The 15,075-nt window shown below is 37.0% G+C and overlaps 1 protein-coding gene across 25 annotated transcripts in view; it reads left to right on the top strand.

Moving 5' to 3' along the window:
• The window catches only part of PLCZ1 (phospholipase C zeta 1), a 107,705-nt gene that overhangs the window by 14,980 nt on the left and 77,650 nt on the right, over positions 1 to 15,075 (top strand). For all 25 annotated transcript variants that reach the window (XR_008912195.1, XR_008912196.1, XR_008912193.1 and 22 more), the window contains 2 exons: positions 5,948 to 6,149; positions 8,167 to 8,311. Coding sequence is in view for 18 of the 25 variants with exons in the window: in XM_007503591.3 (XP_007503653.1) it covers positions 5,948 to 6,149; positions 8,167 to 8,311 (347 nt within the window). In the remaining 7 variants the exon portion in view is untranslated. The remainder of the gene's footprint in view (positions 1 to 5,947; positions 6,150 to 8,166; positions 8,312 to 15,075) is intronic.

Genomic DNA, 15,075 nt, shown 5'->3' with positions numbered 1-15,075 from the left:
TTGTATGTAACTTTTTTCCCTCAAGGAAAACCCTACCCTTTTCGTCTTTCCCTCAATTCTTGCTCCTAATATACTTTATTTCTCTATGTCCACTGATCACCTTTCTTGATTTCATTTTTACTCTTTCCTCATATTTTCTTCCTTTTTTTACATTGTTCTTTCCTTATCTAGGGCCACTACCTTTGTTTTATACTCAATATATTTCCTTCTCTTGGGTTTATCACTTAAGACAGTGATGGTGTACCTTTTAGAGACCTTAGAGGCCGAGTGCCCAAATTGCAACCCTTACACTGCATGTGAGCTCCCTACCTTACCTCAGACAGGGGAGGGAGGAAATGCCCCTATTGGGCTACTAGGTAGAGGGGAGGGTCATGTGAGAAATATCCACAGGCATGGTAGAGAAAGGGAAGGGAGCAGCACCCTCTGGCATGCTCTGGCACACATGCCATAGGTTTACCAACATGGACTTAGGAGATCACTAATGAGTGATAGCTAGGTTGACAGTTCATTTTCTTCCAAAGAATACATAATTGTGTGTTCCTTTTCTTCCTAGCACATGACTCAAGGATGGTGCTGGATAAAAATGTTAGAGCTATATGGTAATAACATATACTATGCAGTAAAAATTTAGCTATATAGTGTTTTCATTGTTTGGTCACTTAGTAAGTAGTGTTTGGCTCTTGGCCCCTCCATGGATCATACTTTTCATGGGATTTTCTTGGCAAAGATCCTAGAGGGGTTTGCCATTTCCTTTTCTAGGACTTTAAGGCAAACAGAGATGAACTGATTTGCCTAAGGTCACATAACTAGGAAGTGCCTGAGGACAGATCTGAAGTCAGATATTCCTAATTCCAATCCAGTGTTTTATCCCCTGAGGCTTCTAGCTGTGAGGACATAATATAATAAATAGCACATACTCAGAGCATACTCAAAATTCTGTACATTCAAAAATAAAGCTCCTATGTATATAAAATATAAGCAATAATTAACATGAGTTAACATATACTAACATGCAATCACATGCAAGGAATAAATGACCTGGGCAAACATTAATATTACCATCTGAATAGATGTTTAACCCCTTTGCTTTCTCCTGAAGCATAAGTTTCCTTCATCACAGGTGTGATCATTCTAATTCTTATGAACTATTCACACTTCTGCTACCTGATGGCATAGCCTGATTATTATTAGCATTTAAAAATCTTTGGATTGTACCACAGGGCCCTCTATATCTGAAATTTCATTCCATTTATCTAGTCTCTAAACTTTTCAGTGACAGCCCACTTCAAAGTCAAGCCTTCTAGTTTGTGCATGAGATAGCAAGTCTCACTGTCTCTAGCTCTTCTATTAGGGAATGCAATCAGTTTCTCATGGTCATCACTATTGTTGTACATGATTGCTTCATGGCCTTCCAGACTAGCATCTGTACATAGAACAAAAGGCTTCCACGGATCTGTGCAGTCCAATCCTGGTAGATATATAAAAGTCTTTGAAAACTTTTTCACTTTTTTTCTGTCTAGTAATCTCTAAATGACTTCATAGAGTTTAGAGCAATTTACTCTTCCCCATTCTCTTATTATATTCTGCTTACAAATCTCACAGCATTTTGAATGTGTTCAGTTAAAAGTGAGTATTTATGTTTTCTCGTTCAGTTTTCTATCTTGCTGACATCCTCTGATAAACATGCTTAAGATGGGATTTGAAAAAACTGGAATTTGTCATTTGATAGCTTTGGATGAGTCTTCTCTTTAGCTGATCTAACATGTTCATTGGAAGATCCTTATTTTTCCCATTGTCTTTCAAAAGAAAAGTAATGAGACTATCTAAGTATATCAACACTTCCAGAAAATGCACACATCTTGCTATTTTCTCCATTGGTTGTTGGAAAGTGGCACATGAAATTGAGATGATTTGTGGCATACATTCAGATTGGTAAAATGAAATTGGGTAGATGAAAACTGTCATGTCTTTGTCTTCTACATTAGGAATCCAAGCTTAGTCATGCTTTAAATCCAGTACCAACATTGAAAGTGACTGCCAGCCCAAGAGAGTCTAGGGCATTTAGAATCCTTGATATAGTGTTCTTATCTACTTTTATTCTCTTATTCAGAGACTGGTAGTTTATACACATTCACATCTCTTCATTTTTTTCCTATACTTCACTATAAATAATATATTCATGATACTTGATTTTATGATGACATCACAATCAACAGTTATTTCAGAGAGTTTCTGAAGTATTGATTAGGAATAAATTTAGATTGGGGGGTGGAACTATGATAGTAGATTAGAGTATGCAAACCAGCTGAATTTTTACAACTTTGAAATAATGGATCAAATTGAATTCTGGAGTGCTAGAGCCAACAAAAGGTCAAGATAAGACATTTTTCCATCCTGAGACAACTTATGAGATTATAAGGAGAGGTCTGTGATATTGGGTTGGGGACTGAATCAGAGAAGATGCAATAGGAGCCCAGTATTGCATAAAGGAGTCAATAGAGACAGCAGCAGCACTAATTTTGGGAACTGTCAGCTCAGAGATAGGAAGGAGGTTTGACAGTTGGGCAAAAATAAATTGTAACAGTCCACACCTGTGTATGCACAAGGGAAATAATTTATCTGTAAGGATTGTCTTAGGAAAGCCCATGCTCAGTCCTGCGCATGGCAAGAAAGGCATTGGCCTTTGATTCCAGCATTTCTAAGGTTTAGGCACGAACTCAGGTTTCTTTGTGCTCACCTGGCTGAGATAAACTATTTGCAACTGAACCAATGGCAATCCACTGTATATTCATTAATATGTATTACGTACATTTGCATTTCAATACCAATAAATATGAGCGGAGCACAGTAAGCCAGCCCTTATCACCTTTCACCTGTCTCTGTCTTTCCTGGAGCTTGGCCTCTGGCCAAGTATCAGCTTCTCTCATGGAATTTCCTTTATTTCTGCGAATCACCTCTCTTTCTTAATCTCCTACCCTCTAGCCAGAATGATCCCTGATTAGAGTCCTTGGCTCTAAGGGATCACAGTTTTCTCTCAGCTAATCTCTAAACTCATTGCTTACTCTCTGTGTTGATTTAAAGTTACCTAACTGTTTCATGTCCTTGTGAAAGTTAAGTAGCTGGAGCTTGATCTGTGTAGCTCGATTATTATAAATATTGCATGGGTGTTTGCCTTCTTCTTATCCATCCCTTTGGCTTCAGTCCCTTTCCCCCAAGGTCAACCTTCTATCTTTCCTTTCGTGTGAGGGCTGCGGGCCAGCTTCCCTACATAAATTAAAGGGGATACTTTGCTGACACTAGGCATTGGACTTGGGACTGTTTGGCAAATATATTACCTATATACAATTCTGTGTCACAGTTCAGTCCTTGTGGTCAGTCACAAGATAGCAGGATCCCTGGTTACAGTTCTAAGGCAGTGAGAAGCACTAGTACTTATTGCAACAGGAGAATAGGAGACCTCATTACAGTTCCATGGCCAAGAAGAGTACTTTTCCTTATAGCTACAAGAGATTAGGGACCCTTCTTGAGTAAAGACCAGAGCACAGATTAGGAGAACAACAACCATACTTCTCCCTGCGTCATATCACCTTGGAAGCAAAACCTCATAGACCCCCATAGCTAGCTCTGAAAACAGCAGCACAGAAAAGTCTGGAGCTTGAAACAGTGATTTCCCACAGCTAAGTGAGCAGAGCACAACTTTAACATAAAATTCAAAATCATGCAATGGTGTGGAAATATGAGTAAACAACAAAAAAGAAAATGACCATTCTACAGTGGCAGTGAGGACCAAGACACAAAATCAGAAAAAAATAATAATGTGAAAATAAGCAAAAAGTCAAAAGAAAAAATGATAACTTGACATAAGCCTAATAAGAATTCCTGGAAGAGTTCAAGAAAAAGATAAGAGAAATAGATGAAAAATCAGGAAAAGAAATGAGAGTGATTCGGGTAAATTATGAAAAGAGAATAGTTTGGTAAAAGAGTCACAAAAATACTGAAGAAAATGACATCTTAAAAATAAAACTAGCTAAGTGGCAAAAGACCCAAAATTTACTGAAGAAAATAGCCTTTTAAAAAGATGAATACGCCAAATGAAAGAAGAGGTGCAATAATTCGATGAAGAAAATAATTTATTAACAATTAGAATTGGGCAAGTGGAAGATAACAATTCCACAAGACATCAAAATGAATAAAATGAAGTTGAAAGAATACAAAAGGATATAAGGGGAAATTGATCATCAGAAAACCACTTGATTTGAAGAAAAGATCAAGGATAGATAATTTAAGAATTATTGAACTACCTGAAAGAACAAACCTAGATTATTCCTGGAAAGGTCAAGGATCAGTCATTAAGAATTTATTAAGATGCCCTCCATTTCTTGTCTGGATTCCCTTGTAGCAACTTCTTCCTTTGCATGTCTTTTTTATGGCCCCATTGCTGCTGATCCTGCTGCTGTCACTGCTACCTGGGAGGTAGCATAGCCCCTGTGCTCTACATCTTTGTATAAGCTACTTTCAAATATAATAGGTTATAATTGTTCTGTTATATTGTTCTGAGGCCAAATAGATCCAGAGCTGACCTTAAAAACAGGAAGACCTGGGTTCAAGTGTTGCATTTTAACACATATTGGCTATGTCACTCTAAGAAAGTCACCCATCTTCTCATTGCTCTATTCAGTTTTTTAAGACTATATGTTATAGAGATGCTGGCATGCATTGGTAGAAGGAGTTTTTTCATCTGAGCGTTTTCTCTACAAATATGATTATAGGTCCAGTTCCTATTGCATTTTTGAACCCTCTTTTTTTATTTACTTGGCAAACATTTGTTAGGCTCCTTTTATCTTTGAGACTTCATAAATATCCATGCTTGGGTGGTATACATTTTACAGTCTTGATAAAGTCAAATTTAATTCTGTTCTATTAGCTAAGGCTCTGGCCAGCCTCAGTTTCCACATTTTTGTTATCTACAAACAACAGAAAAGCAATTCCTACGTCATCAACAGAAAACAACTATTGCTATTGATTTCCCCATATTTTGAAGTGTACCTAAATACATCAATACTACTGATTAAAAGAAGGCAAAATGCTACAAACATGTACAAATTATAGCTATTATAATTTGCAGTACCTTTCATACCCATGTCCTTGAATTTATATGACCACAAAGCAGTACAAAATGAAGGTTTCACAGGCTCACCTACTAAATTGTGTGGTACAAAGAGATGTATTTTTTTAAGCAAAAGAAGAATCCTGGAAAATCATATTAGTTGATTTTCTTAATCATAATTTAAAATACATAATTAAAACTTGCTAAATAATGTAGTCTTATTACAAAAACTTTTGAAAACTAAAAGGTAAATAGTGAAGTAAATAATATTGTTTTCCATTTAACAATTAAAGTGATATTTTATAGAATTTAAGTTAATGGAGGCACATATGGCATATCTTGGACAGTTAGGTGGCACAATGAATAGAGAAACCAAGATTTGGAGTCAGTAAGATTTTAATATCTTTGTAACCTTGGGCAATTTATGTAAACTTGATGGGCTTAAGTCTCCTCACATCCAGAATTAGGATAATGGGCATCTACTTTCCAGAGATGTTGTGAGGATCAGAATATGCAGTATATATGAGGGAAAGTATATATAAAAGACTCTGCCAACTTTAAAGAACCTAGTAAATGCTAGCTATAATGTTTTAAAAATACTGGAACAAATTCATAGGGATTTTATCTACTTGGCTTTATGAGAGGTATCATTTGTGAAAATAAATTAAGAAATTTTATTAACTTAATTTTGAACTGGAAGATCTTAGGGCTATTGGAAATTCTAGTAATATTAACAAGGTATTAATATTTGAGAGATAATGTCTAGTACTAAATACGTTTGAAATAGATTTTTTTTTGTTGGTAAAAATAATTTTTGCTTTCTTTTATATATTTTGATAGTGAAAAATCAACACCAGATGACAATTGAAGGATTTTTAAGATACATGAACTCAAATGATTGCTTACTATTTAAAAAGAATTGTACCCAAGTTTATCATGATATGACTCGTCCTTTAAGTGATTACTTTATTTCATCTTCTCATAACACCTACCTGATTTCTGGGCAATTAATAGGGCCAAGTGACCTTTGGGGCTATGCAAGGTATTTGTTTTCCATTTAATTTGAAATACTACACAACCTTAAAAACAGCTAGTTCCTGACCCATATTCTTACCATCTGTGGACCATAAATTGCCAGTTAGGAACACATCGAAGTTAAGTGCTTGGCATCTCACTGGAGCAGGTGGGTGAGGAACATTAGTATATGTGTGTCTCATAATCACCTTACTTTCTAGGGAGATATTTGACAAGTTTCCCATGTAAGACTGTCTATACCCTCTGACCAGTTAGGGGTAAAAAAGTTTTTTTCTAGTTTAATACTTAATGGAGTTATTATGAAGTGAGGAATAAAGACTGAATTTCGAATTCCCTACCTCCACTGAAATTAATTTGTATCTAAGCCAGTGTCTGATATGGTTTATGTGTAAGTCTATCTATAAGGCTATTTCAGTGAAATCAAGTAATTATGTATGGAATTACTAATGTTTTAAATATGATCTCTGACCAATTTAATGAATAAATATGATACTTTCTATTTAGATAGAACATAACTAAAATGATTTTATATATTATGACATTTGCTAGGTATTGTAACAAATATAAAACTATATATAATAACACATATATATATATAATTACATATGTTTTATGAAAAATCTCTATTGCTTTATACTGTCATGATAATTATTCCATTGAAATTAGGAGAAATATCAAATTGGAACCAGTTTTCACTTTAATAAAAAAGAGATAGGTATTTATAAAAGACATGCTTTTAGGTAATAAAAATATGACCAATTCAGTCTATGAATAAAAAACACTTTGAGTTTAAAGGTATAATTCAGGTCTAGTATAATGAGGCCAGGGATTTTGTTCCAATAAATAATACAGGCTAATAGTTGAGGGGCTGATGGATAATCCGGTTTTAGAAATTCAGTGGAGAAGAAAGTGTTCCCCTTGTGTCCTTTTGATGGAGCCTAAACTCAATAACACTAGAGAATTTTTAAATGAAAACACCAACCTCTTCACCTCTACTTGCAGAGAATGCATGGATCAGATAGATTGTGAGCATCTGGGGCTTAGGCCCTGATACATCATTCTTAGAGGTGACATTTGTTAAAATCTGCATGGAGTGAAAAGAAGGCAGAATTGTGACATAAGTTCAACTCACTTGGTTTTTCGAGTGTCAACATTCTGTGTTCTTTACATTTTCAGTGGTCCCTACAAACATTCCTCTTTCATGGGTATCCAGAATTTCTTATAGAAGTCCATTTTGCTCATGATGAAAATCTGCTACTGGGCTAGATTGGATGAATTAAATTTCATTAATCATAAAGCAGTAAAGAATTTTGGATTTGCAAGAAGTCCAAGATGAAGTATTCACATTTTAACTAGAAGAAACACCTTCAGCCAAAGGAGGGGGAAAAAAAGTCTTGATTCAGTGATTCAGAAAGATCATATTGTAAAGCAGAACAGAATTCCAGAACTAAAAGAGAATTTAAAGATCTGCTAGCAAATCCCTTTATTAAAGAGAATTTAAAGATCTGCTAGCAAATCCCTTTATTTCACAGATAAGCAAATTGGTCCAGAGAGAAAAAGGTGATTTGCACTTAGCATAGTGCCAGACACTTATTAAATGTTTATTTGTTGATGGTCTAAACTTTTACAATGAGTTAGGGAAAGAATAGTGACTAAATCAAGGGATCCTGTTTCCAGAATTCTTTACTCTAAATGATGTAGTGGAAAAGTTTTGAAATAAGACAATTCTGATAAAACTTAACTAAAGACAAATTAGGCATATGAAGAAATGGGAGATCTGAAGGGAAATTTTTGATATCATCCCAAGTCAGATACTTGTAGTACATACCTGTTGGTTTCCTAGAAGTCTTATTACTTTCAAGATAACCAAACTTGCTTATATATTAGGACAAGTATAAAAATGCATTTGCTTAAATAGAAAAAATATTTTGGGGGGTGATCTGCTATTCTAGATATTTATTATACTACTGACTTCCCTTTACTGGTGAGATGCCTAAGAAGTATTTTGTTTTCATTTTGTTCAGTGCCCTTGTGAAAGGATGTCGTTGTATAGAAATTGACTGCTGGGATGGATCACAAAATGAACCTGTTGTATATCATGGGTATACACTAACAAGCAAGATTCTGTTTAAAACTGTCATCCAGGTGATCAACAAGTATGCATTTATGGTATGTATATACTGCTGTTAAAATGTAATTACCCAATTCATGCTTTTAATAGTAATGTTTGTTTTAAAATATAACAATGCTCAGGTTCAATTAGGTAAAAAGGCAAGTATATTGATCAATGCTACCAATTCACAGAATCTCAGTAGGAAGAGATCTTTGAGATCTTGTTCTGCCTATGACCTAATAGTAATACCCCCTATAACATATCTGATAGTAGCTATCCATTTTTGCTTGAAAACTTCCAAAGGGGGATGGGACTTCCCACCCTCTAGACCATCATATTCTATTTTGGGAATTACTTTAATTAGGAATTTTATCTAATATTGTAAGCCTAAATCATCTTCTTTGCAACACTTATCCACTGCTTCAAGGTCTGCCCTAACTGGGCCAAGAAGAGCAAGTTTAATTTCTCTTCTTTATAGCAATAGCTTCAAATACTTAAAAAAATGTTCAATTCCTTTTCTAAGTCTTCTCCAAGTGAAACTCACCCATTTGCTTCAATTGATTCTCATACAGAATTATTCTTTATTATATTCCTTTGAGCGCTCTTCTTATCTCTATAGTGATCATACTGAACACAAAACTTCAGATGTCTTCTTAGAATTTAGTACAACAGGACTCATACTTCCTTAATTTTGGGATGCTATCACTCTCTTAATACAGCCCAAGATCATGATAGCTTTTCTTGGTTGCCATGTCACACTGTTGACACATATTGGGTTTGAACTAAATCCTATAAACTTAATTTGTAAATTAATTCTTGAGCTTAATTCTATAAAGAGGGATAGGGATTATTTCATTCTTTGTATTGTGTCCCCAATCTAGTATTATGTATTATTATTATATATATATATATATTTACTTTTTGAATGACTGATTAATTGCACCTCTTCAATATCTTTTACACTTTCTCTTATTAACTACTCTTATAACCACTGCTATAGTTTAGGAACCTCACTGTCCTTTGTCTACATGATCCAATCAATCAACGGATTTTCAATAAGTATGTATTTTTGGGTTTACAAATACAATAAATATATCTATTCACAAAGAACTTACATTCTAGTGGGAGAGACAAGAAATATGTATGTAAACATCCACACATAAGTGTATATATTGAATATAAGGGGGGAAAGTCCAAATAAAAAATTTAGATACAACTAGTTTGAGTGGGAAAACACTAGCAATTGAGGGCATCTGGAAAACTTTATTCAGAAGTTGATGTTTAAGCTGCATCTTGAAGGAAGAAAGAAATTCTTTGAGACAGAGATCAAGAGAGAATGCATATTCTAGGCATAGGGGAAAGCTAATGCAAAGGAACAGAGAAAAGAGATGAAGTATCATATGTGAGGAAAAGAAAGAAAGCCAATCTGATGGATTGCTGAGTTCAATAAATATAATGAACCTGGAAATATAGGTTGAAGCAAGAGCATGGAAGGCTTTAAAAGCCATAAAGAAGGGTTCATATTTGATTCCAGAGATAAAAGGAAGTCACTGGAGTTTATTGATGTGTGAGGATCTCTGGAGGTCACATATTAACTAAGAAATTAGCATCAAGAAAGCTTAACTATTACCTATGTTCTATTGTATTTTATTTATTTTGTTAAATATTTCCCCAATTAAATTATAATCCATTTTAGCATTAGAGGATATTGTGGCCCCATGTTTGACAACTCTGCTTTATAATAATGAGAAAGTTAGGAGGGAGAAGAAGATTTAGAGAGGGAAACAAAATGAGTTCAGTTTTGGAAATGTTGCACTCAAAATGATTACTGACTACAGGGGCCGAGGGGATGTGATTGGGGATGTAGACTCTAAATGAACATCCTAGTGCAAATACCAGCAACATAGAAATGGGTTCAGATCAAGGACACATGTGATACCCAGTGGAATCACATGTCGGCTATGGGAGGGGTGGCAGGAGGGGAGGGAGGAAAAGAAAATGATTTTTGTATTCAATGAATAATGTTTGAAATTGACCAAATAAAAATAATGTTATAATAGAAAAACAATGTCTACTAGACATACAGTTTGAGATGTCTGAAAGGCAGCTGGAGGTGCAAGATTGGAGGTCAGTAGATAAGTTAGGGCAATATAGGTAGATTTGAGAATTATTAGCAATAGAGGTAGCAATTAAACACTTGGGAGCTTATGATTTCACCAAATAAAATAGTACAGAGGGAGAAAAGAAGAAGGTCCAGGACAGAACACTGTGGAACACATATGGTTAGAAAATGTGATCTGGAAGATAATTTAGCAAAAGAGGCAGAGGAGTGATCAGATAGCTAGTAGAACCAGGAGACGGTGGAGTCCCCCAAATTTAGAGAAGTTGGTGTATCAAGGAGGATAGAACAAGCAATGGTGCCAAAGACTGTTGAGAGGTCAAGGAGCAGAAGGATTGAGAAGGGGTTATTGAAATTTGCAATTAAGAGATCACTGGATATTTTTATAACAGATAAAATTAAGGTAGACTGGGGCAAAAAGTTCTGAGCACAATAGACTTATTAGTAAAGTATAAATTTACTAATAGAGTCTCAGCTTCCCCAGCTAAGCTAAGACTGAGAATGAGGGGGACAGCTCTCTTTTATAGTTTTGGGTAATACAGAATGACGAATGGGACTTTGTAGGCAAGGAACAATTTATGATTGGTTAAAAAACCTCAAATTATAAATGGTGAAATCAGTGTGATTGGTTGCAGAGCTTAGCCATGGGGTGACAATACAATTGGTTGAAAATTAGGAATAAATTCCCTTATGTGACTAAGAAATATTCATTGTTTAGAGATGAACATCAAAGTTAGAGAAAGTAGACCAGACTTGTTTGGATAACAAGCCTGACATCCTTGAAGGAGAACTTGGTGGTATGAAAATACCAGACCATACTCCCTGGTACTCATCAGCATTGTTCAAGGGTTTATAAAAGATTTCCATGACACAAGAATAGAAGTGTATTAACAAGAAAATCAGATTTCTAAACTTAAATCCTTACAGGCCAGTTGAATTTCTGAACTAAGTTCAGAGACCAAAAAACATGACTTGGGTGGTTATAGGACAAACGTAATTAACTGTAAATAGGATCAATTAAAAGATGACACAGACTCAAAGCTGATTATTTCACTTTGGAGATAATGGTTTCATTGGAATGAGGAATTTGGAAGTCAGATTGTAAGGAGTTAGGAAAAGAGTAAGAAGAAAGAGAATAGTGATACTTATCATAGATGACTTTTTCTAGGAGTTTAGGCACAAAGGTCAGAAGATTTACATAGGATGATAGTGGGAATGGAAGAATTAAGTGAAGGTTTTTGAGGATAGAGTAGACATAAGCAAATTTGTAAGAAGTAGAGAAAAAAAACTGTAGACAGGGAGAGATTAAAGATAACTGATAAGAGTGGATAATCTATAGTGGGGCAAGGTGTTGGAGGAGACAGGGTGGAATGGGATCTTCTTTTTAGGAATAGGGGTTAGCTTGGGTAAAGAGTAAGATCACTTCTTAAAGTGAGATGAGGGTGACAGGAGATAAAGACAAGAGGCACCTAAAATTTGGAAGAGGGGAGAAAAGGATGCTCACGGTGAATGGCCTCAATGTAAACTATGAGACAAGTTTGAGAGAACTGAATTGTGAGAAATCCATGATGAAAAGATTTGTAAGAGCTTCTGTGGAGTATGGGACAGAAGTTCGACAAGGGAGGTAAAATGGTATAGCTTACTAGCAGTGAGGAATCAGTTGAGATTGTGCATGATTTTCTTAAATTAAAACTCAAATTGAGTCTGTAACTTAAATACATTCCTCCTAGTCCTGTCTTCCAGGGCCAAGAAGAATAAGTCTAATCCTTCCACCATTTGACAGCTTGAAGACAGCTGTCACTTCTCCCTTATGTCATATCTTCTCCATTATAAAGATCCACAGTTCCTTCAATCAGTCCTTATCTGGAATAAGTTTAAAACCTTCATCATTTTAGTTGTCCTCTACTGGATGGTAACATAGTAGATGTTTTCTAGGTCTTTTAAAATTTTGTGGGCACCAGTGGAGTCTTGTATTTTCTATCTGTTATCTCCCCTTTCCTGTGTGATACATAGTTCTTTTCTTACTATCAATTTCTTTGTATTCAAGTCCTCATTGGTAATATGTTCCAATGTAATCACATCCACCTTGGCATTGCCTTTTAGGCTACCTTCAATTTTGTATCTTGGGAGATGATAGTAGTATTTTAGAACCTATTCTTGCTCCTGGTAATTGTCTAACCATCTCATAAATTGAAAATACCCCATATATGATGTAATAAACAAAAGCCATGGGGTTTTTTTTGCATATACAGAATGTTTTATAGCCTGAAGATCAGTTTGAGGGAATAGAACTATGAGAAATCCATGCTATGAACAAATTTAATGGCATTTTTGTTCTTTTGGCTAACCTTGTACTCTGAACTACAAATTCCTTATCATATGATCTAATAACTATCTACTGGTAAATTCACAGGTTCTGGGAAAGTTTCTCAAATATAAATCAAAGCCATAAGAACAGATTCAATAAATTTGCAAAGCCAAACACGGGTTGAGGCAGATTTCCCCCGCCCCCTTTAATTTTTGTTTGTTTTCTCAGTCAATTATATTGCAATAAGATAACAAGTATATAACTTGGAGCAGGGATAACAGAAAATATGTTTTTCTACAATCAGTGTCCTAAAGCTCCTGGTAACAGAGGAAAACCAGACAAATATCACTAATGCATATCAAAAAGAGGATCTTTTTAGAATATGATACAGTGGTAGTCTCTCGGTGACCGAGAATGACAATTGTCTTTGTGCATTATCATCTATTGATGTACCCTCATGTGGCTTTGGAGTCCAAAGGCTGAGGCACACAGTTTGTGGCACATGGGGCATGGGACTCCAGTTGTTACAGGAGGTGCGGTTGTGGCCCGGTGTCGGCGTTCACGTGCAGCGGCAAGACGTCGACGTCGTTCGTCTTCAAAGGTGGTGGTGGCATGGTTAATGCGGGTTCACCAGCTGCTTCTGTCAGAGGCAGCAAGTTCTAGTTGCTTTGGTGTCATGCCAGCCCACTTCAAGTTGGACTTTAGCTGATCCTTGAATCTTTTCTTTGGTCGGCCTTGTTTCCTGAGTCCAGCTGACAGTTCACCATAGAATACCTGTCTTGGTATTCGCTGTGGGTCCATGCAGATGACGTGTCCAGACCATCGTAGCTGGGTTTGGAGGATCATGACTTCAATGCTGGTGGAGTTGGCTCTGTCGAGGACTTCCTGATTGGTGATTCAGTCCTGCCATCGGATCCTCATGATTGACTGGAGGGAGCGTTGGTGGAATTGCTCCAGCTGTTTCATGTGCTTCTGGTACAGTGTCCTTGTCTCACAACCGTACAGGAACGAGCTGAGGACCACTGCGTTGTACACATTGAGCTTCTTGGGAGTGCTTATACCTCTGTGTTGGAGGACTTTGCAATGCAGCCGCCCGAGTGCCTGGCTGGCCTTTTGGATCCTGGCATTAATCTCGTGGTCTAGGGACCCGTCGTTGGCGATGGTGCTGCCCAGGTACTTGAAAGTGTTGACATTAGAAAGCTGCGTGCTGTCGATTGTAATGCACGGCTGGTTAGTTGGCCTCCCTGGTGCGGGTTGGAACAGCACCTCTGTTTTGCTGAGGCTGATCGTCAGGCCAAACAGTTTTGTTGCGGTGGAGAACCTGTCCACAATGGTTTGAAGATGATTTTCTTGGTGGGCCATGAGAGCACAGTCATCTGCAAAGAGAGCTTCCAGGATGAGTCTCTCTGTTGTCTTTGTTTTTGCAGTCAGGCGGCGAAGGTCGAATAGTGAGCCATCCAGTCAGTATTTGATGTAGATGCCCAGGTCTAGATCCATCACAGCATGTTGTAATACTTGGGTGAAAAATAGGTTGAATAGTACCGGAGCAAGGATACAGCCTTGTTTCATGCCATTGGAGATGTTGAAGCGATTGGAGGTCTCTCCACCAGGTAGGACTTCCCCTGCCATGTTGACATGAAAGAGCTGGATCAGTTTGACGAATTTTGCTGGGCAACTGAGCTTGCTGAGGATCACCCACAATGTGTCCCTATTCACTGTGTTGAACACCTTTGTCAGGTCTATGAAGACAACGTAGAGACTCAGGTTCTGCTCAAGGCATTTTTCCTGCATTTGCCTCACCGTGAAGACCATGTTGATGGTGCTGCAATCTGGTCGGAAGCCACATTGTGATTCAGGCAGGTTCTGCTCTGAAACAGATGCCAGGAGTCTGTTGAGTATAACACGGGCAAGGATCTTTCCAGCAGTGGAGAGTAGTGAGATGCCTCTGTAGTTGTCACAGGCTGTTCGTGAGCCTTTGTTCTTGTATAGGGCTACGATGGAGGCATCTCTGAGTTCTGGGGGCATGTCTTCCTCTTCCCATATGCTGGTCAGCACTATGTGGAATGCCTGGAACACCTTTCCATTTAAGGCCTTGTACACCTCAGTTGGGATCCCGTCTTTACCGGGTACCTTGCCTGCACTCATTTGTTTAATGACTTTTTGGACTTACTCTATTGAAGGAAGGAAGTCAAGTTGTTTAATGGTGTGGTTTTGGGGGATCTGGCCAAGGGGGTTTTGGTCGACTGAAGAGGGTCAGTTGAGAAGCTGAAGTGTTCTTTCCACCTGTTGCTGATGCCTTGTTTATCTTTTATGAGAGTGTCACCGTCAGAGGATAGCAAGGGAGTGGTGGTGGGTTTTAATGGCCCATAGACAGTCTTGAGGGCACTGAAAAA

This window comes from Monodelphis domestica, chromosome 5 (assembly GCF_027887165.1).
Source record: "Monodelphis domestica isolate mMonDom1 chromosome 5, mMonDom1.pri, whole genome shotgun sequence".
Classification (NCBI taxonomy): Eukaryota; Metazoa; Chordata; class Mammalia; order Didelphimorphia; family Didelphidae; genus Monodelphis; species Monodelphis domestica.
The sequence above is the reverse complement of the archived record's forward strand: the minus strand, read 5'-3'. Positions and strand labels throughout refer to the sequence as shown.